Below are 21220 nucleotides of genomic sequence, written 5' to 3' on the forward strand. Positions count from 1 at the left end.
TTTCCGCAACAGTTTGCTAAGGACATTGACGTACAAATGGACACTAAAAGCATCTCAGCTCGTTGGTTTGGCTTTGAGCATCCTCATCTTGATATCAGCTATGAGATTGCAGTCGGATCAGGAGGAGATGATTTATCAGATGCCAGTCATGGTTTTGTCAATGTCGGCAGTGCAACATTCTATCGTCTGAATGGACTGGATCTAACTCCATTAACGGTAATCTGAATAGAAATTAAATTGTGCTGAAGAAAAACTTCACCTTTTTTGTAACATGTAGTCAAGTTGGAAACTTGGCTAATTAAGGAATGACTTTTGTGTCTGTATTGTGTCAAAAGTTGCCAATTTCTCCCAACATTGTTTTAAAGTGTTTTTGGCATTTATAAATGACAGACTTACCACGTGACTATCCGTGCCAACTCGGAAGCTGGAAGTGTCAATATTACATCGGATGGCGTCAAAATCATACAAATGGGTGAGATACTGGAGGGAGCCACAATCAAAGATGGACTAGGCTGCGGTCAAGACGAAGGTAAAGCCTTTAGCATTTTAATGCGTTTGGTTCCACATTGATTCTTTCTAAAAGTTCATGCCCTTGTACATTATATCATACTTAATAGGACAAGTGGGGCTAGATACCCCTCGTTTAGATCTCGTGTCACTTATCAACCCTTTCAAGGCTTGACCCTTACCCTAGGGAGTTACACTTTAACTCTCTCTTTATCAACCGATCTCATATCATCGATATCAGTGCTACCTGATGTTGCATTGGAATCAAGCCTGCCACCAGATCCTATCCCTTTCTGTGGCCCAGTATGGTTAAAACATCTGCACTAGTACACAGAAGGTTGTGCGTTCGAATTCAACCCAAGCAAGCTTTTGATTTTTCGCAAATCTCGAACAGTGTTAATGTACGTCGGTTTGAGGGCAAAACTTGGTGTGAAAATAACCGTAGATCATTAGACTCTTCCTCAAGATCTCTGCCACATCTCATCATTAGCAGCTTCTTGAACCTTTTGTGCAGCATCTGTTCATCCAGGGTTGTCCCACCACTCATCTCCTGCCGATCAACCCTGTCAGGATGACATCACCTATCAGGCCTCTACCTCAGACATCGCAGCTCGTTGGACCATCCCTGAGATGCTGCAGCCCTTTGTGACCAACGTCCTCTGGACGGTTGAACAAGAGATTGAGGCATACCACGGTAAATCCAAGTTAGAAAGTTTCGATTAAGAATAGTTTGAATAACTTTGATCCCAAGTAATTATTTTCCTTAGCGATGGTTCATTCTGATCAAATCAATTTAAATAGGCAAAACAGCAAGAGAGAATGTTAGAATCATCAAGACAATGGGACATATAGTTATTGATTTTAGTGATAAATTGGTTTATTCCCCACAGAGGCTGAGAACACGACATTGGAATGGATCCCAGTACTTGGTGATCAAGATCTTGGCATGACATTCCAACATATTGGGGCTGATATAGGGTTTCAAAGTGGAGGTCACTTCAGATCAAAGGTAGTAGAAAACTCTTCCACTGCAACAGCTTACAATAACTTACAAGTGTATGTGTGCACTGCCGAACCTAATTATACCAAGCATGAAACAGAGTGTGAATATTCATCAGCTGTGCGCATAACTTTGAACACACTTCTTTTTTCCCATTTAACCGGCTCTGGTTTTCAATTTTTGTTGTGGGCATTTGTGCCTTATGGAAAATACACAAACTTAAATTAAAGGGATATGGAATAAGTTCCTTACAAATTTTATTGGCTCAATTATGTTCCCAAGGAATCTTCAAATCATCTATCCTTTTAATATGTATGTACGCAGGTCTACTGGTTCAGTTTTAACATCTGGATTCAATTTGATTAATATCAGGAAATTATATTCGGCAGGTTCAGTTGTGTCATGTTAGCGTTTGCTTCCAACCCATCGTGACTGATGGATTCTGGGTATTATCCCAACCTCCTGAGGTCGGTCAGGTCACGGTCAGCAACATTGAGTCCACACAAGGCAGAACAGAGATCCACGTGGCCTTCCAGCCTTTTGCGCATGATTACGTCCTTCATGACAACCCACAGGAATTGATGGATTTCTATGAGTGGAGCATTGCTGAAGATGGTAATGACGGAGCCCTGTTGAGTCAGTGGACGAAAATTGAGAATTTGGGGATAACTGTAAACGTGGTAAGATTCTCCATGTTTTGAATCCAAATGATCGTTTTATGCGCAAACGTAACACAGGTTTGCAGCATCGTTAAGTTCAAAGTTACAACAGACTTCTTGTATAGCCATTTTCTTAAAAAGATGTCATCCGAACGAAAGAAATGTGTGAGCCATTTAACAGGTTGTCCTTAAAAGTTAAAACATTCAAAACAAATTTATTATATTTATTTTGCTTCTCAAAAGGCCTATTTCACTGCATCGTACAGCGGACTTTTGGACCTGGATATTTGTCATCGGTTATCAGTCAGGGGCTACAACAAGGCTGGCCTGTCATCCATAGCCAGCACTGAGATCGTAGATTGTGATGAAATGATGACACTCATCGTCCCCCATGTTGTAATTGATGCAGATCGTAAGCATACCTTTCAGATTCAGTTGCAATGAGTCTTAAGACAAGACAAGACAACAAAAGACAACACAACACCGTTGTAAGAAATTAATTTTTGGGGGATATGCTTACAACACATAAGTAACTGTGTTTGGTGGACACAATCCTTTCATGGTCTGAATAGATAAATGGAGGTCCCCTGGATATACAAAGGAAAATTGAAGAACTCTGGCAATTTGCATGTATTTGCATCAGTTGCAAGTCCCTTAAATGATTCAATTCTGTTTTAAGAAATCTGGTTTTTGATACTTTAGAAATAATATTTATTTTGTTTAATAATGGTATTTCCTATGTAAAGAAACTCTTGGTGTTAATGGTACTAGAAATTGTCCACGACTCAAAAATCAAAAATTATTTTTACAGTTGTGTTTTTTCACAATATGAGGACTGCTGTTTTTTATCAGATAAAGTGAACTTGGAGCAGAATGCGTTGTGGCCGGAACCAGACAAGAACTATGTTTCATCCACTTCCTCCTTATCGGCCGTCTGGCCCACACTGCGTCACAGGGCCTACGTCTGGGCAGCCATTGAGGACACTGGATCTACTAAATTTGGAGATTTGGACAGTGGTCTGCAGTATCCATGCGACCACCCTCATGTGAAGGCCTGCGGAGATACAGGTAGGATTGCCTGAGAGTAAAAGACTTGGGAAAGGTATTGCTGCAGTGGAAATGTACGAAGAATGAAATTTAATTTAATATTCCCTTGGGTTGAAATTGCTTTAAAAAAGTGCTGGAGGCAAAATGACAAATCTACAGCAATGAGAGATAAATTGAGTACAACTATTCCACTCTCACTCTCAGATTTATGTGGGTTTGTTTGATAACTAGATAAAGAGTTCGTCAACGTTCCAGATTTAGCCCTTGAACATGGCAAACGATATCGCATTTGCATCCATGCCGATGAAGTGACACTTGAACACCAGGGTTGGAATGAACAGCTACCCGCCGTGTCCAGCTGCAGCGATGGCGTTGTCACTGACACAACTCCACCAACCCCTGGCTCTGTTTGGGTCGGAGGGAGCCAACATCAACACTATCAAGTAACATACATGTTGCCACCTTGTCTTTAAAGAACTCATTCAATAAAATGTCAGTCGGGAAGTTCTGGGATATTGTTACATACCTGATGTCCTTTTTAGATGTAAAGTCAGAATTCTTTGCAAATAGCCAGTTTTTGTATGTGTGTGTCATGTTTTCAGAAAGGATCATTTAGATTTTGCTCAGACCATGACCCTTTTGTTTTCTTGTTTTGTTCATAAAGAGTTCCACCTCCGAGTTAGTGCTACACTGGGAATCGTTTATCGACATTGAGGAACACGGCATGGCACGTCATCACACGGGGATCAGATACTATGAATATGCCATTGGTATGAACAACAGTTATTTTGTACACTTCTAAAACATACACTTTATGATACCCAGTAGTTTTGTATTGTCCAACACAATCTAAAATCTTACTAAATGCTTAAAAACTGTAAGTCAATCTTTGTGTTTACTTTTGTTTAATTTGTACCCTCTGATTTACTTTATTCACATGGTCGTAGGCTTGTTTCATTTCAGGATCGATGCGAGGTGGCAGTGATGTAAAGGAGTTCACCCGTGTTGGAATTGCTAACAGTGCTGTCGTACATGGCATGAGATTACAAAATGGACACACATACTATGCTACAGTGAGAGGTATGTGTGGGAGGGAGTTCTGGAGTTGAAAGGGCAGATGAGTTTTAATGCACTGCTTTTAATGTGGGGGACAAAATTTAGGCCTATGATGGTCTAGGACTCGAGCTATTTGTCAAGACTGTGGTGCAAGTTTTTTAGGATGATCAATTGTTCATTGAAAGCATTTAGTTTACAATAATGTCTTGTGTCCATCAGAGTCAAGTTTCAAGTGACATTCTGTTCAAGTTTTGAAATGTTTTAAGGCAGTCCATTTCTTCTTAGCAGTTCCATTAAATGTAATATTGACTGTACATTATTTATTCTCTCACCAGCAACTGACTTTGTTGGCCTGTCGTCCCAAGTGGTAGCTGACCCAGTCACCATTGATGCATCTCCTCCTGTCGTAAATGGCGAACACACATTGGACGTTGGGGGCAGCTTTATCCGCTCAACAACTTCTATGTCAGCAAGGTAGACAAAAATATAATGACAGAGAGATTTGTAAACTTTGTATTCATATAGTTTTCTGGAAAATAGTAATACCCAAATGATTGTGACATGTACTTGCTGATAAAAGAGGGATTTACCATTAACCCTAACTCCCTAGCTAGGGTGTGTGCAAAATCATATTAAAATTGGAGGATTCAGGACTGTTAAGGTTAAAGACAAAAGCAAAAGCAATTGACACACAACAATGTCGGAAACATCCTAGCTGCGAACTCAAAAGGTTTAACACAATTTCAAATTGTTTGCGATGTTTGTTCATTTCGCTAAACTCATTTTGGACCATAAAAAGCCAAAAAGAATGCCATGCTTTATTTTTCAATACACGTGGCGCAGCCAGCATCCTGATTGGCATGCAAAAATGTTAGTCTCCACGAGGTTGTTTGATGGCCGGCTTTATTTCAAATTTAACTTTTTGCATGATACGCACCGTATGTAAACTTTCCACAATGCTGAGATTTTTTAACAAATAATGACCCCTTTAATTGAGGTAACATCACCGGAGTGGCTCATAACTTTCATCAAGTCAATGACAGAGCCTAAGTGTATCTCAAAACAAGTAATTGATACTGTATGCAAACACCTTTTTGTAATTAAAGACACCATTTAGTACCTATCAAACATGCTGTCGTGGTAAATGCTTGGCGGTATTATTTGCCATATGCAAACCGATAAAGGGTCAGCACTTTGAATATGCACACTTCAGTTGATCATCTCATTGAAATTTGATGTAATTTCAGTTGGAAGGATATATTCTCAGACAAGGAGAGTAGTGTGGCGTATTTTGAGTGGGCTGTGGGGTCACATCCAGGTCACGCAGACATCATGCCTTTTACCAGAGAGAGCACAGAGACTGGGGTCAGTGACCCTTCACGACCTTTGGCCCTTCAGGAAGGTCACTCATATTTTGTTTCTGTTAAGGTAAGTTGCAGGAGAGCCCTTGTATCTGACTTTCTTTAAGTAGTAAAAACCGCAAGCAAAGTTCGATTTTTATTTTATTACTGTGATTATAGCGAAAACAGATTCTCCACTTTTCATTTCTGTTGTGTCGAATTCCTTTTTAGGCCATCAATACAGTAGGCCTGATCACTCTGAAGAGTTATGGAGCTTTCACGGTTGATGCTAGCCCCCCATTGGCTGGTCATGTCTTTGATGGAAACCCAGCCCATGCACCAGCCAATCACAAAGATCGAGACTTCCAGGACGATCGAACCATGCTTTGGGCATTCTGGGAAGGGTTTCATGATCCGCACAGCTCCATCTTTGAGTATTCGTGGAGGGCCGGGTTATGTCCAGGGTGTACTGATGTCGTGCCTGAGCAACACGTGGGCTTAGAGACTGGTAATTTTCAAAGAGGTTAATTGTTCATTAAATTTTGTACGTGTGTGTCTCTGCCCTGCATTTGAAACACATTTTCATCCATAATTGAATCACTGATAAGATTAAAGAACAGAGCGTATACTAGCAGTGCAATATCCTTGCAGCTTTGCCACTCGTCTGATGAGTACTGTGTCTTCCCTCTCAGATGTTCATGCGGGAAACCTGAATCTGGTGCCAGGTCTGACCTACTATGTGACAGTGACAGCTTGTAATGCTGCTGGCCTTTGTACTTCAGTGACCTCTGATGGGGTCATGGTTGATGACACGCCCCCTGTGCCAGGGCGGGTGTATGATGGCAGTGCTGGGGGCGGTGACATCAGCTACCAGTCCTCAAGGTGACCTCATCATTAGGCCTACGTGGAGTCAAAATCATGATCATGGAGGGGTGGGGGGGTTATGTCACAGTTCAAGATCACAGTTGGGGGGGTCTAAATTTATGCTTTTGTGTAATTGTAGTATTTTTTGTCTTTTACAAACTTCCAGTGTGGGGATGATTTATTTTTTGGTCAGAATGAGCCGTAAGGCTCTGCAATTTCACCACTAGCCTGGATAATGTATTGGAAGTTTTATAAATCCTGCTAATACAGAGTCTTACAACCTTCCACATCCTGTTTTATTTAGCCAATTTGTAAAATGTTGCAGCTAATATTGTGTGTATGTACAGTGGGGATTCCAGCCCAACCTCGTTCATGGCTGGATATTCTTGAATGGATGGATAATTGAAGCACAGTCTCAGAACAGATCTAGGGCCGGTTAATGCTAAATATCTGGCACAATGCAGGCATCCGCCATCGGTGGGTTTTATTGTGAGTTTCTCATTTTTCAGTTTCACCACTCCTTCAAATTTGTTTGTGTCCTTAACTGCTAAGTTTAGCCTTTGGTGTTTATTTTAAATGATGGATACAAACAAACTTGTCAAATTGTGAATTTGGTTACTCTTGGAATCAGAGGTTAATGGACACAAGTAAATCACACATGAATAAAATCAAGCGTGCCAGATTAATGGATCTTCAATGCTTCAGGACTTATAAATTTAGTAATGATTCACGCAATGCTGATGAACCATCAAGCATAGGTTTGGTGTTGATATTTACATCGATCTGTAGGCTTCGACTGCAAGCGCATTGGTGGGGCTTCCATGACCCTCACTCTGGTCTCTCCCACTACGAATGGCGTGCGGGCACTACACCAGGAGCTGCGGACATTCTCCCCTCTACACGCATTGAGCTGTCGGAGGATGCTCTTATATTTCTACCAGTGTCAGACCAGCTGCCAGTAGGCACTGATATCTACATCACCGTGCGCGCCTATAACCGAGTGAGTGCGTGGAGTGAGGCTACATCTAATGGGTTCCGTGTGGACTCTAGCCCTCCTGATGTGGTGGATCCACCCGCTGCTGATAAGACTAAGGGGGTGGCTGTCCAAAATACCCAGGTAAGAAGATTCTGTCAGCAGGAGAAATTGGAAATACCGTTTATATAAAAATATTACATTTTCAAATGTTTGGTTGGATCTGCATATTTTTCTTGTAGGTTTTACGCGATGTTATTCACATTTCCTGGAAGTTCCGTGACCCAGAGAGTGGCATTAAAGACCAGTACATATCTGTTAGCACACACCATAATGGAGATGTTGGCATACATCCAATGAAGGTAAATATTCAAGTTGCACAAAGTTTGGTCAATTGTGATGGGATTTTGTCCTGACATGAACAAGTTGATTTTTTAAACCTTGTACATGTAATATGATCAAAGACAGACACAGTGGTAAAAGTTGCTGATAGCTATTCAGACTTTGTGATACTAAGAGTAAAGACATTTCTGCAGACTCGCGTTTCATGTTATTACAATAATTAACTATTTCTGAAGTCCTGAAGGGATATTACTATCTTCATGGCAGATTGCAGGGAGCGAGATTGATCACACCTTCACCAATCTGACATTACACGAAGGAAGTCGTTACATCGCAACCGTGGTGGCTTGCAACCTCGCTGGTCTCTGTACGGAATCTAAGGCAGAACCTGTGTTGGTAAATGACATGCATCATATCCACTTCCAAACTAAATCCCTGTTTTTGTGCAAAATTTACCTTGCTTGATAGCCTCCATTACTTCTGCAACAAAGTACTTACATATCCAATCATTGTGTTCCTATTTAGAACTTTACCTTTGGTATAATTTTTCCCTCTTTTTGCCTTCTTTTTAAATCAATTAAAAACACTACTTACTTTCAGCAAGGACCAGGTCGTGAAATAAAAATGTGAATCGGACATACCTGTCACTCTCAAAATTGATGTAGGATCCCATCATGGCCCTGAAACTGTTAGTGTCCGAAGCAAAACATTTGTTTCAGGATTTAAAATTAAAAAACCCACCTTTTGAGTAACCTTGCACAAATAATTTGACTGTAACAAGACCATATCACAGTGATATAGTCAGTGGTGGGGGACGAGAGAGCATCCCGCTGCTCAAGGCCTGTCCCCCTCTTGTGCCATCCTCCCGCTCAGAAATAAGAGAAGGCTATAATCAGCTGACAGTCAGTGCATGAATGCCCCCTCCACAACGAAAGGCCCCCAAGTGCCCCTTGCAAACTGTACCTCTGTTGCGACTTGATAAAGTACTTTCCATCGTCTGTCATAGGTGTTGTCGCCTCAGCCAGTGCCCCACTTTCCCAGCTTGTTCTGCTAGGATAAGGCTATTTATCATTTATTGTGTCACATTCCTCTTCTGTAGGTTGATTTTAGCCCGCCGTCTGTTGGGACATTTGCCGTGGGCACAGAAAGTGCTGCCAACTTGGAGCGTCACCATATTGACTGGATTGATCCGACAGAACCAAATCAGACCAATCCCGCGTCTCCCAACCATCACCACCACAGCTGGATGTCATGGCTTGAAGACAACAGCACCTCCAATGGTTCCTTAGCTTTGGCCTGGTTGGGATTTGCTGATGTACACTCCGGTATCAGCCACTACTTTGTCTCTGTCGGACGCACCTACGGTGGCTCGCAGCTCACTCCGGTATCTTTGTTGAAATATGAAAAACAGATTGTGGATTTTTTGCCGGACATTAAAATTTGGAGGACTATAGCTCTAAGAATTGTAATTGAATAGGTTGCTCAAAATCTGAAGACAAAAACCAAAAGCAAGTATTAAGTTTTCCAACGTTTGTTGGTGGTATTTTCAAGCATGCATATATTTTTCCTTTGATTTATTCTGTTATTCGGATAAGGTTTAGTGTTGCATTTTCAAATTTTCATATGGCATGGGCAGACTGCCTTCATGCTAGCTTACTCAATCTCCTTGACACAGTTTTGTTTTCTTTTATTTTTGTTTATGTTCTATCGGTTTTGAAGGCCGTCTTACTTTCCATTACCTGTTAGATCAAATACCCTTCTGTTATCACTAGAATGATTATCGTTTTGTCTCCCAAGCATGGACCAGCCCGAATCAACCACAGTGATGACGGCATGCCATTGGACGAGGGAATTGTGCAGACAGCCATTGTACCTCTAGAGGGCAGCATAGCAGACATTTCTCCTCCATATCTCTACGTCTCCATCTGGGCTGTGAATGGGGTAAATTACTGTGATTTTGTCGATTAATCTTTATTCTGTTACAGGAAGCTGAAAATGAAATCTTATCTGCAAGCGCAGCATAGCTTTTAGTCAAACTTTGATTATTGCAAGTTACTTTATATGTTGTCACTTTTAGCAAAATCTCTCGGGTTTTGCAGTGGGCAGAAATAACATTTGAAGCCTGAGATACCAAATCTGGGAATTTTTGTCTTGGCTCTTTATAACTGCACAATAATGTGTGATTATTTTCTTTTATTTTTGTGGTGTTACTTCTGGTCAGTACGCAGTACCAACGATTTTGTACCAATATCAAAGCTTGTTGGTAATAACAGTTGGTTGAAATTATATTAGAATTGTATTGGCATACCATGTGGTTGCTCATACAAATGAAACGTTCTAATAAGAAATTAAATGTTGGCCATTGTTGGTCATTATTGGTTTTTCTAAGGTTGGGCTACCAAGTTCTCGTCATCATTCAGCTTTTGAAATATCTGCGATCTCATCAAATGAGGGCACTCTCGTTCTGCTCCGACATTGTTCACCTTCAAGTTGCGAAGGTCATTGTGCATGTGCACCCATTGATAGGGCATGTAATCCAGACCAGTCTTGCACCGATGTATCCAACAGTAAGTAGGCCTCTTGTACTCAGCATCTAATGTAATTCAACTTAGCAGTGAAAAGCAGAAAAATAGAAAAAACAACTGAAACGATATTTCATACCACAAATAAATGATTCAGAAATTAGTGCGAGAGTATCTCATATGAGTCTCGAATTTAACAATGTCAATAGACACTCCAGCAGGGTGAGGTTGCGAGTCACAAATGGTAAAGTGACCATTAGTCAATTAATACTTCACATTTATTGAAATCCCGTTTGAAAAATTGAGACATCCAGCTGTTAGGTATTTTTAGGATTGTGGCACTTAGAAATGTTGGAACTTGCAACGCTTCTAGATAATCCTAACACTGAGATAGAAGTGCTGGATGTACTGGATCTCATGTACGAGGATATCGAAGCTGTGACTGACATAGACTACACCCCAACCCAACACACAGCGGCTGCAGTGTGGCGAATCACTGATCGTAAAGGACTGGATATCAAGTGGTAAGTTGGAATACACAGAAGTTGTTGAGTCCACTTTTCTGTTGGTATAGCTGCTGCCCTCAGTTACAAGGCAGATTTAGGGTGTTTTTCATTTCCATCTATATGCAAATAATTTAACATTTTGCAAATTCAAATTTAATACAATTTGACTGTCATTTTGAAAGAGTGCACTTTTTAACTTATTTGTCGTATTTACACGTCACGCAAATTTCACTCAAATTCTGTCTAAAAATGATTGAATTCAAAGGCAAATTGGGCGACCCCTTTTTAATTACCCATTATTTCTTGGAATGAGAGCCACATGTTCCCTAGAAGTTTGCAAGGACTCCCCACCATCACATGCACTTTAGACTGCCGGCGTAGTGTCCATACTCGTATATACCGCAAGCTCAAACAACCATACTGCCTATATGCATTTTCTTATCCCTCTATATATTTGCAGGTGTGAATGGAGCATTGGGGATGACTCTTCATCGGAACCAGTCGGAGTCTTTGATCCAGTGAATGAGAGAGTATGGTTTGATGTTGGACAGGACGACAATGCTATCATTGTGCTGGATGAGGGTAGGCAGGCTTGAAGGAATCATATTTGAGGAGCTATATAGTAAAATCTAATGTTAGCATGAAATGATAGAAGTTGCAGATGTTATTATTTACGATCTTCTTTTAGAAGTTGAAATTATTGTGGCATTCTCTAATGACGATGCTTCAGGCTTGCCCAATAAGCAGGTGATGAAGGGAGCCCAGGGAACAAGTACATTGAGAGGCAGTCTATCACCAGGCACCAAAATGCTGATGTCACACACCAAGGGGTCACAGGCGAGCTGGTTATTGAACCAGGGAGTTTGTTTTGCATGAAATTTTCAGCACAGAAACAATAACAAATGCACAGATTCATTAAGGTCACCTCTCTTTTTAACAACATATTTTTCTGGATAAGGTGAATCTTAAATAGGTAAAATACTTATAACTTACAACTAGAACAGGATGTCGGTGCCGTATGGTTAACAATGGACTTTGTCTACTAATTGTACATAATTATAGGGTCTGTTCTTTTGACGTCACAGCCGTGCTTTCCTGTAAGTAGCTGCTAAACCTTTAGTTGGCTGTCAGTACAAAAGTAAAGCAATAATTCACAAAGTGTTTAAAATCCTACTCAGCTATCAGAACACTAGATAATAATGCATACAACCCTATTTAAAATTAATGGGATAGATGTCCATTTTGATCAAATTTCAGGTAAAATAGAAACGCAAACAAAAGGTGATATTTTGTGCAAACTTTGGCCGCCCATACAAGTTGTAGATAGAATGAAAGCACTCCATTTGACAGATCCAACTGATTTAACTGAACACATGTTGCCCCAGTCACATCATAGTACTTCAAAAAATGACTGAATTTGGACTTTGTCGGATAATGACTAATGAAAATGACATACTGACCACTCGCTGACCTTTGCCTTAAATCTGCAAACAATTCATGCAAAACTTGAAAAGGGCTATAACTGACAATATTTAGTTGAAATTGTTTTTTTCCCAAAAAAATGACCACTACTCACTGAGTGAATTCTGTCCAAAATCCGCAAGAGCTTCGAACAAGAAAGCATTTAACTAAATGTGGCTAAAATCCGCTGAAGAATGTTACAGATCGTGAAATTACTGCTAGCCACCACAAGGTGACCATGAGCCAAAGATAACAACTTTGGCTTTATCAGATGAAAACTGTGGTAGAAGCAGCTTCTTAAAATTTTGGTAAAATGACCGCAACTTACTACTAGGTGACCTTTAACCCTAATCAGAGTGCATAACATACCAAGATGATATGGCCGAGTTTGGTTGAAATTGGCTGTGGTGTTGGCTGTTGACAGTTGTAGCAATTTAAAGTAAAGTAATTTAAAGTAAAGCTGCGCACTGGCTAATATAATTGATCACTAGTGACAATACTCCAAATGCCGGTAATACGCTCATGCAATGAATGGTGGTAACGGCTCTCAGGCTGCTGGTGCTCTACTGAGGTCACATAGGTGGGCTAGGTCTGGATGTAACTTAACTAGTTGATTGCTGATGCTGGTCGAAAACGAACAGATGAATATGGATGTTGAACAAAGCCAACTAAAACTTGCCCCCAAAACTATACCACTAAAAGCTGGTGCCCTCCATAAGATGCTGGTGCCCCCTTGTGCCCCCCACTAGTAAAATCCTAGCTATGCCACTGATACCGGTGTAATATTAATGTACACTGCAGAGGACAGTCCAGTATGTATTGCAGATGGCAAACAAAAGGAAGAGGCCGAGCTGCCTGCATGTCGGCATTTTATACCTACGCACCAGCCAGAGGTTGCTAACCAGGATAGCACTCTCAATTATTATGAGGTGTCAGGCCAATGAAAAATCAACATTACTTAACGAAATATTCATGGGATAAAATGTGACAACAATATTTAAAAGATTGTGAAAAAGAAAACAGATCTGAAACATGAAAGACTTCCAGCACACTGGAGGAAGAGATGTTCAAATTCAATATAGAATTGTCACTGACATTTTATTACCTTTATTTTAATTGGTGTCATTTTATTTGTCTTTAATTTTCTTACGAATGCCATATGTATCTTTGTCATTGGCCAGTTCATGATCATAATGTTCACCTTGTTTGTTGCCTTCTTTGTTCTGGTAATTATCTTTCTCATGTTGTCAAGTTTGGACATGGTTATCACTGTAACTCAAGGTAACTCAGGATTGTTTTAGATGTCTTTGGTCTCATTTTCATCTTTACCTTCCCATGAGTCTTTGCCAGTGAATGTTAAAATCGATTTCTCTCTTTTCTTTATTAGTTGTTGCCTTTTTCTTTACCTAAATGAATATAAAACATTGCGCACTTGGAATGGAGTGCAGACAAGCAGGTTATGCCTCCATAACCCTATATGACTTCGCTCATTTGTAATTCAATTTATGTTTATCATTTTATTGGTTTCTTTTGCATTGTTCGGGTACATTCTTCATCATTAGAGCACAAGCTCCTGCAGGGAGTCACATATCACATATTTGTTCGAGCCTGGTACGATGCCAATATATATGCTGTGTTCAAGTCAGATGGCATTGTCCCCGACGTTACACCGCCAAAAGTCTCGACTATAAGAAGCATGAAGGTGAGTCTTGTAAATGCGAATGGCCATATGAAATTGAGGTATGTGTGTGTACGAAAAGAAGTGTATTTCTGCACAAAAAAATGTTTTTACAGTTTCAACTTTGTTTCAGGTAAAGGACCTCCCTGCAGCTGATGCCAGGACAGACACAGATTACTTGACATCTGTCAGCTTCATTTCTTGGGAGGGAATGTTTTCAGACCATGCAATGTCCCACTACCTGGTGTCACTCAGCACCCATCCAGGAGGTGAGTACACTCACTACAAGGTCACACTCAAACTATCTGGTAGGTGAGTACACTTAGTTCCAGGTGGCACTCAGCACCCATCCAGGAGGTAAGTACACTCACTACCAGGTGATGGTCAGACTATCTTGGAGGTGAGTACACTCTCAACCAGGTGATGCTCAGACTATCCTGTAGGTGAGTACACGTACAACCAGGTGCCTCTCAAGGATGTGTATGAGTACACGCACCAGGTGTTCAGGATGAAATTCATCACTGCCTTGTCAGTGCACAACTAATAGCCTGAGGCTGAGGGAACCCTACAAAAACCCCTATCACAACATTATTTGAATATTACTTTTTCAGGTGAAGATATCCGTCAGTTTGCTGATCACAGCTTTCCAGCTGATGCAACTTCCACTGAGTTTACCAGCCTGGACCTACAGAGTGGAGTGCGGTACTTCAGCAATGTACGGGCATTCAACAAAGCTGGTCTGCACACGCTCAGAAGCAGTGATGGTTTTGTAGTGGACACCAGGAGGCCAGATCCCGGCCTAGTGTTTGATGGAATAGGTATTGCCAACATACTCATTTTTATTTATTTATTTTATTATTTATCCTGGGGAAACCTCTCAGTGAAACACTGATTTCCAGAGGTGCCCAGCAATTACAATAAAATCAGTTAAATCCATCAAATACGATAAAATACTAAAAATAACCAAAAATCAAAATCCATGAACCAGCCATGCACACATATTTAAAGCTCAACAGTAGCTAATAATTAAAACACCAACACCAAATAACGAAACTCACAAACAGGTAGGAATTAAAACAACATTGATCTGTACGTGTGTTTAAAACTTGACAGTGTTGCGGGTAGTGGGCTCTTAAGAGCAGTGGGCAAGGCGTTGAAAGCATAAGCTCCACGAACAATGAATCTGCGTTTACCCGAGTTCGATTTACTGAATGGAATGACTAAGGAACCATGAGAGCCTGACAGAGTATTATAATGATGCGAATCAGTGGTATAAATGAAGCAGTTGCACAGTTGCGGTGGTAATTGCATAATAAGACTTTTATAAACCAATATATTTAAATGGAAAGTATGCCTTTCGTCCAAAGTATCCCACTCTAATGTCGATAGAACAAGCTCTGTAGGGGTTCTCCGTGGAAGACCGAGGATGAGTCGGCCAGCACTATTCTGAATTTTACTGAGCCCGTTGAGTGCTAGTTTTGAGGAATTTCCCCAGACAGCATCACAGTAATCAAAGTGTGGCAGGATCAATGTTTTATACAACAGGCCTAAAGTATGTTGTGGGAGAACACATTTGAGCCTCCGGAGAACACCTACGCGTTTATTGGCTTTTTTAACAAGTGCATCGGTATGATGACTCCAAGTCAAAGATGGGTCCAGCAATACACCTAGATACTTAAATTGACTAACATTGTCAATAGGAGTGTTGCCGATCTGAACATGTAAATTATTAACTCATTGTTATAATGCAAACCTTAATTTTACCTTTCTTTTTACTTTTGACCATGTTTTACTCTCTGCAAATGCATTGCTTGCTTAAGCACGTCAGTCGGTTGTTTGTTTTTTATTGAGTCAGGTGCAGCATCCCTTTTGCGAGGTGGTGCTTCATTTGTGGGGTAGTTTTTTAGGGAAAACAAAAATTGTTTGAAACCATTTTAAATTCCTACATGGATGTCCTCTGCACCCTTAAACCATTAAATTCGCAAAGAAACCACAGGAAAGGGTAGTAAGCTTGTGCCCAACTGCTGTCAGTTGATCTTTTGTTTTTTATTAAGTCACTTGCAATGTCCTTTTTAGAAGTTGGTGTTGCAACCGTTTTAATTTTTTTTTGGTTAAAGTTATTTATACTTTCCTGAGCTACTTCTAACTAGTCCATGTTTTCTCCATTCTAGATCTCCATGATGTAGAGTACCAGAACTCCAGCACAGTCATCTCAGCCTCCTGGCATGGCTTTGTGGATCTGGAATCCTACATAGACCATTATGAGTGGTGTGTTGGACAGACCCCCAGCCCTACAGATGCTAGCATCCTGCCTTGCACCGATGTTGGAATCCACTTGTCTGCGTCGAAGACTCTAGCTGCACCTCTCACAGATGGTAATGATTGCATGAATTTTGCCTTCATTTAAACACAGTTTCAAAATTTCAGAACTTGCCCTTGTGAGAATCAGAAATGGTTTTAATTCATGGCCAAGAATCATTTTAAATACAAAAGAAACAAATGTTGAGGTTGTCTGCCAAAATACGATCTTTAAAATATGTCCAACCTGCATACTATTTCAATTTCAAAAGCTTGCTTTCCTGCTTGTAAAGCATAGAAAATGAACTTTGCCATTCAACACTCAACATGAGAATGTTCAATACAATTTCTTTGCTGAAAAATTGAAAATAAGCTAGTTCATGTTGGTTTGAACTCAGAAACATCATAGCTAACCCTTCATATCTAAAGAGAGCTTGTTAGATAAAGAGGTTTGCGGTAGCACCATGTATGATATCTCTTTTTTTAGTAGACCTATGTGTTCTGAAACGAAGTTGAGGGTACTTGACATTTTAGACAGTATATATGCTCCGTATATTGAATACTAACTAAGGATCCTACAAGACGCACTCAAGCAGAACATGGGATGCTGGCAGATCAATGAGGTGTGTCAGTGTGAAGGAGGGGAACGCGGGGAAAGATTAACAAGGGTATAGGAGACCCATTGGACCGGGGTGTGAGGATGGGATGCCAGATGTTGCTGATGTTGAAACCGATGTGTTGCAGTATACTGTGTCATGTTTGAGGATTTTGATGGCTTCTCTGATGCAACGATGGTACCGATGTTCAGCGCTGGGAGGGCGCTGCACAGCGGTGACCAGTTCGCTTTTCTTGTCAGTCTCGTTAAAAGTTGTGTTTAAATGCCAAGTGACCTGCTTCAGCTGTCAAAATGTTGGCAATGTACTCATGGATGTCGTGATACTTGTTTTCCGTCATTCTGTTCCTGTTTCCAGAAAGTAAGTATACAAACAGGGTGATCAGATCATCAGATATGAACAACAACAATTATATCAGCAAACACATCGAAACTTGAGTCCCCGGACATTCCTGACTGGGTTTCACTTCGCGGGGCTCATGACAAGAGCTCTGACTGTGCATCAAACTGGAGCGTTCGAATGCACAGAAAGAAAGGCGGCATTAGACAGTTGATGTCGCCTAGGCATATCCGCTCTCTCTACCAACACCCTTTACCTGCGATCACAATGGCCGAATGTCAGATCAGTTAACAAGATTGATGAGATTAGAAGCCTGGCCGCTTCAACTGTGATTTCCGGCAGTCCAGCTTGCTGTGTTTCACCGTAACATGGTTCAACCCCTCCATCCCAAGGAACCTCGTTGATATAGATGGCTTCTAGCTTATCCGGCTGGATCGATCTGCAACGACGAAGAGTAAAGGTGGAGGGGCGTGCATCTATATGAATGAAAACTGGTGCCAGAACTTCACCATCAGATCTCAGATATGCCAGCCAGACATGGAGCTACTATCTACGTCCTTCCAACATTTTTACTTGCTGTGGGAATTTAGTCAGGGTCACATTCTAGTCGTGTATGTACTATCAGACATAGACCTCGATAGCGCAGCTGCAACGATTTCGGTCGAGGTGTGTGCCATGGAAACCTCATGTCTCGATGCTCCTACGATCGTCTTGTAACTCTCAGGATGCAGCTATATATTTTAAAGGCACTAACCCTAGGAATTCAATGGGCCCCCGACAACATCTGCTGAAAGATTCTTAAAAAATGCGTATTTCAGTTAATGAAACCCTTCAGTATTCTTTTTCAAAAATCCATCGATGAAAGGCAAGTGCCAAAATGTTGGAAATCTTTTATCGTCATCCCTGTGGCAAAATCACCACTAGCTTCTGACCTCAACGATTATCGCCCATTTTTGCTCACATTGGAGATGAAAAGATTTGAACGACAGATCAACTCCTTTTCCACAAGTCTGAAATTGACTCGCTTCAATTCACCTACCAACCCCAAAAGAATCTAAACGATGCTGTTCTGTTTTTAGTTCATTCTATTTTGCATTACGAACAACATTTTTCGACTTCTCGTCGGCCTTTAACACAAACCAGCCTCATTTGTTGATAGAGAAGTTGTTGAAAATGAATGTCTAACCATCCCTCATTTTATGGCTAAAAGAGTTTTTATCAAACAGAGAGCAAAATGTGAGACTGCATGGTATTCTGTCCAATTCAGTTATTACACACACATGGTCTCCTCAGAGATGTGTGCTCTCAGCATCACTGTTCATTCTGTATACCAATGATTGCTTTCCTCCTCATGAAAATGTTACCGTACACTGATGACACAGCTATTACTGGCCTTATTTCTAGGAATGATGAAGGGTCATATGTACATGAGTTGCAGGTCTTTGAGAAATGGTGCGAATCTAATTTTCTAGTATTGAACTTCACTAAAACGAAGGAAATTATCAATGATTTTTGAAAATCGGAAAGTCAAGTACAGCCAAGTACTGCACGTTCAGTTTTGTACTGATTTTTTTAATTTCCCATGTGTAGTTTCAGACACATATAAATACCTTGCGAAGTTTTAATTTAACTTGTTTCATTTCTTGTATTAGTGGGATATTTCAATACAAATGACATAAAATCGTGTCGGAGAAAGGTTTTATCAGGATCAATGGGGAAAATGTTCTAAAAATTTGAGAAATATAATTAAAATGAAAGAATGAATAAAACAAACTGCTATACCTGAAATGAGCTGCAGGCGTGTATCAGGACAATTAATGTTGACATGTGTGTACCAGACTCTTGCAGCCTTCGTGCCTGTGAACATAATATAGGACATTTGAATAAATGTTCATGAACAACAAATTGATTCCTGTATTTGCTAGGTATTCGATATTACTCCAAGATCTCAGCTTTTGATGCAGCCGGCCAGCAGTCGATGTCAGTCTCTTCAAATGGATTTGTAGTGGACACTACACCCCCTGAGCCAGCAGAACATATCCTTGTAGGGGATAACCTGATTCAGAATCCATCATTTGAAGAGAAGGAGGAGCTGCATTACTCAGGTAAAATGATATTCTTTGGATTGGAAAATGTTGCCAAGATATTTTATTGGAAAGAAAACAGTGTGCGGGCAAAAATTATCTTGGGGCATTGAAGAATTTGAACTTTTTCAAAACCATAATATGAGATATGTAAATGGTTGGGTTTTGGACATCCATGCTCAAGTTAACGATGGAAGCGTTTCTGTTCTCTGTTTCAGATATGGATTATGACCGTACAGTTAGTTCTGGAGATGGGTTATCAGGTGGAGCCTCAGGTGATGTTGGAATTCAGTCATTCTCATCACCAGAATCTGGTGATTTCAAAACCTGGGACATTAAATCTGGCAGCCAGTTTTCAGTGGTCTCATCTGAAAAGAAAATTGCCAAAGACGGTCATTCTTTCTTGTCCCTCCGTGGTGCCATCTCCCAAACCTTCAACACAACGATGGGCAGCCAATACCAGATAGTGATATTCGTCAGTCACATGCCATCCCAGAATCCTTTGCTGAATCAGGAAGTTTGCATCGAGGCCCCAGGACTGAATCGTGTCTTCAGATTGTATGACCGACCAGCACACGGTCACTCAGATGAGAGTATGAGGTCTATCCAGTGGCATCGGCAGAGGTTTTACTTCACAGCCAGTGAAGATGTCTCAACATTAAAAATCTCCTCGGTTGGAAGATCAAATGGAATCCTGTTGGATAATGTCCAGGTGAGCAAATGTATCACACAAGGCAGAATTTCAGTTTATGCACCCCAAATTGGACTGAGCTGTTATCAAAATCCCTTTAGAAAATTATTTCATTTTGATTTATTAATATGATTGTTAGTTTTACTATGCTCTCAAATCCAGGCCCTAGGACACTGACGTAAAGTTTATGTTTAGTCATTTGCTCACACCTGTGGCTTTCTAAAAAAATTGCTTGGTTATCACAAAGTTATTTGCAATTATGAAGGACTTTTGAAACAAAACAGCCTCTGCCATAAAGTTTGCGTAGGCCTAAAAGTCAACCTGTTTAATATGAGGTTTAAAATCTAGAAGAGTGTCCTTCAAGTGTCCTTTTGGTTACAGATGTACGTGAGCTTAAGGATTTAACCTATTTGTTGTATTCCACAGCTGAGGCAGATCAGCATTAGACCGACTAACGACGACGGGTCTGTGCAAGTCTTTACCCAATTCATTTACGGATGGTCATCTCTTCAGGCCAAGTGGCATTTCATTGACCCTGAGAGCCCCATAGTGGACTACAGCTGGGCCATTGGTAGGTTACACCTAATTCCTTAGGGACCATTGAAATTATGGAGAATGTCGTTGGATTCAGCACGGATCATAAGATCAATTGCTTCATTCATCCTGGTCACATTCAGTATAAAAAAGTTTCATGCAATGTAATACGGTGGACAATTGGCAGGTTAATGTGCCAGCTTGTTCAATTGCTGTTAAGGCTTTGCTATTTGTTCAAAATCATGTTTTTCTGTTGTTTGATGCCTGCTTTGGTGGATAATTGTAATGGGGAAGTTACTCAATAGTGGCAACACACTGAATACAAACTTGTATACAGTATCAGTCTCTTTCAGTTCATTGGAAAAAAGGACAAAATGGTTATTTTTGATTGACTTAAAGGCACAACAAGAGGGGGCATCCAGCTACAAGGCTTTACATCAGTGGGCACACGAACAGATGCTATTAACACCGACCTGAGGATGGCACATGGATCCCGTGTCTATGTAACGGTAATGGCAAGAAATGCAGCTGATCTCATTGCCATTTCAACCTCTGCTCCTGAAATGATTGACTTGACACCACCAGAAATTCTTTCTGTCATTGACGGGAAGACTGAACAAGGTGTGTTAAAATCTGTCGTCAACACAGCTTTCATTGCTTTGTATTGTATGATCCAGTCCATCCTCTTGACTAAATCTTGTCATA

General features: G+C 40.6%; 1 protein-coding gene across 4 annotated transcripts in view; it reads left to right on the top strand.

Annotated features, from left to right (window-relative positions):
* The window catches only part of LOC110984469 (uncharacterized), a 96225-nt gene that overhangs the window by 67459 nt on the left and 7546 nt on the right, over window positions 1-21220 (top strand). For all 4 annotated transcript variants that reach the window (XM_022244689.2, XM_022244690.2, XM_022244687.2 and 1 more), the window contains 30 exons: window positions 13-216; window positions 391-529; window positions 1022-1201; window positions 1398-1516; window positions 1897-2187; window positions 2410-2578; window positions 3019-3234; window positions 3445-3656; window positions 3878-3983; window positions 4177-4293; window positions 4605-4743; window positions 5517-5697; window positions 5841-6117; window positions 6302-6491; window positions 7263-7590; window positions 7689-7808; window positions 8056-8184; window positions 8888-9172; window positions 9586-9729; window positions 10178-10355; window positions 10684-10834; window positions 11277-11398; window positions 13840-13979; window positions 14089-14224; window positions 14567-14773; window positions 16127-16330; window positions 19132-19311; window positions 19509-20002; window positions 20408-20552; window positions 20915-21136. In XM_022244689.2, coding sequence (XP_022100381.2) covers window positions 13-216; window positions 391-529; window positions 1022-1201; window positions 1398-1516; window positions 1897-2187; window positions 2410-2578; window positions 3019-3234; window positions 3445-3656; window positions 3878-3983; window positions 4177-4293; window positions 4605-4743; window positions 5517-5697; window positions 5841-6117; window positions 6302-6491; window positions 7263-7590; window positions 7689-7808; window positions 8056-8184; window positions 8888-9172; window positions 9586-9729; window positions 10178-10355; window positions 10684-10834; window positions 11277-11398; window positions 13840-13979; window positions 14089-14224; window positions 14567-14773; window positions 16127-16330; window positions 19132-19311; window positions 19509-20002; window positions 20408-20552; window positions 20915-21136 — 5725 coding nt within the window. The remainder of the gene's footprint in view (window positions 1-12; window positions 217-390; window positions 530-1021; window positions 1202-1397; window positions 1517-1896; window positions 2188-2409; window positions 2579-3018; window positions 3235-3444; window positions 3657-3877; window positions 3984-4176; window positions 4294-4604; window positions 4744-5516; window positions 5698-5840; window positions 6118-6301; window positions 6492-7262; window positions 7591-7688; window positions 7809-8055; window positions 8185-8887; window positions 9173-9585; window positions 9730-10177; window positions 10356-10683; window positions 10835-11276; window positions 11399-13839; window positions 13980-14088; window positions 14225-14566; window positions 14774-16126; window positions 16331-19131; window positions 19312-19508; window positions 20003-20407; window positions 20553-20914; window positions 21137-21220) is intronic.

The sequence above is a fragment of the Acanthaster planci genome, linkage group LG14 (genome assembly GCF_054643075.1).
Source record: "Acanthaster planci isolate LZ-2023a linkage group LG14, COTS_SCS, whole genome shotgun sequence".
In the NCBI taxonomy this organism is placed as follows: domain Eukaryota; kingdom Metazoa; phylum Echinodermata; class Asteroidea; order Valvatida; family Acanthasteridae; genus Acanthaster; species Acanthaster planci.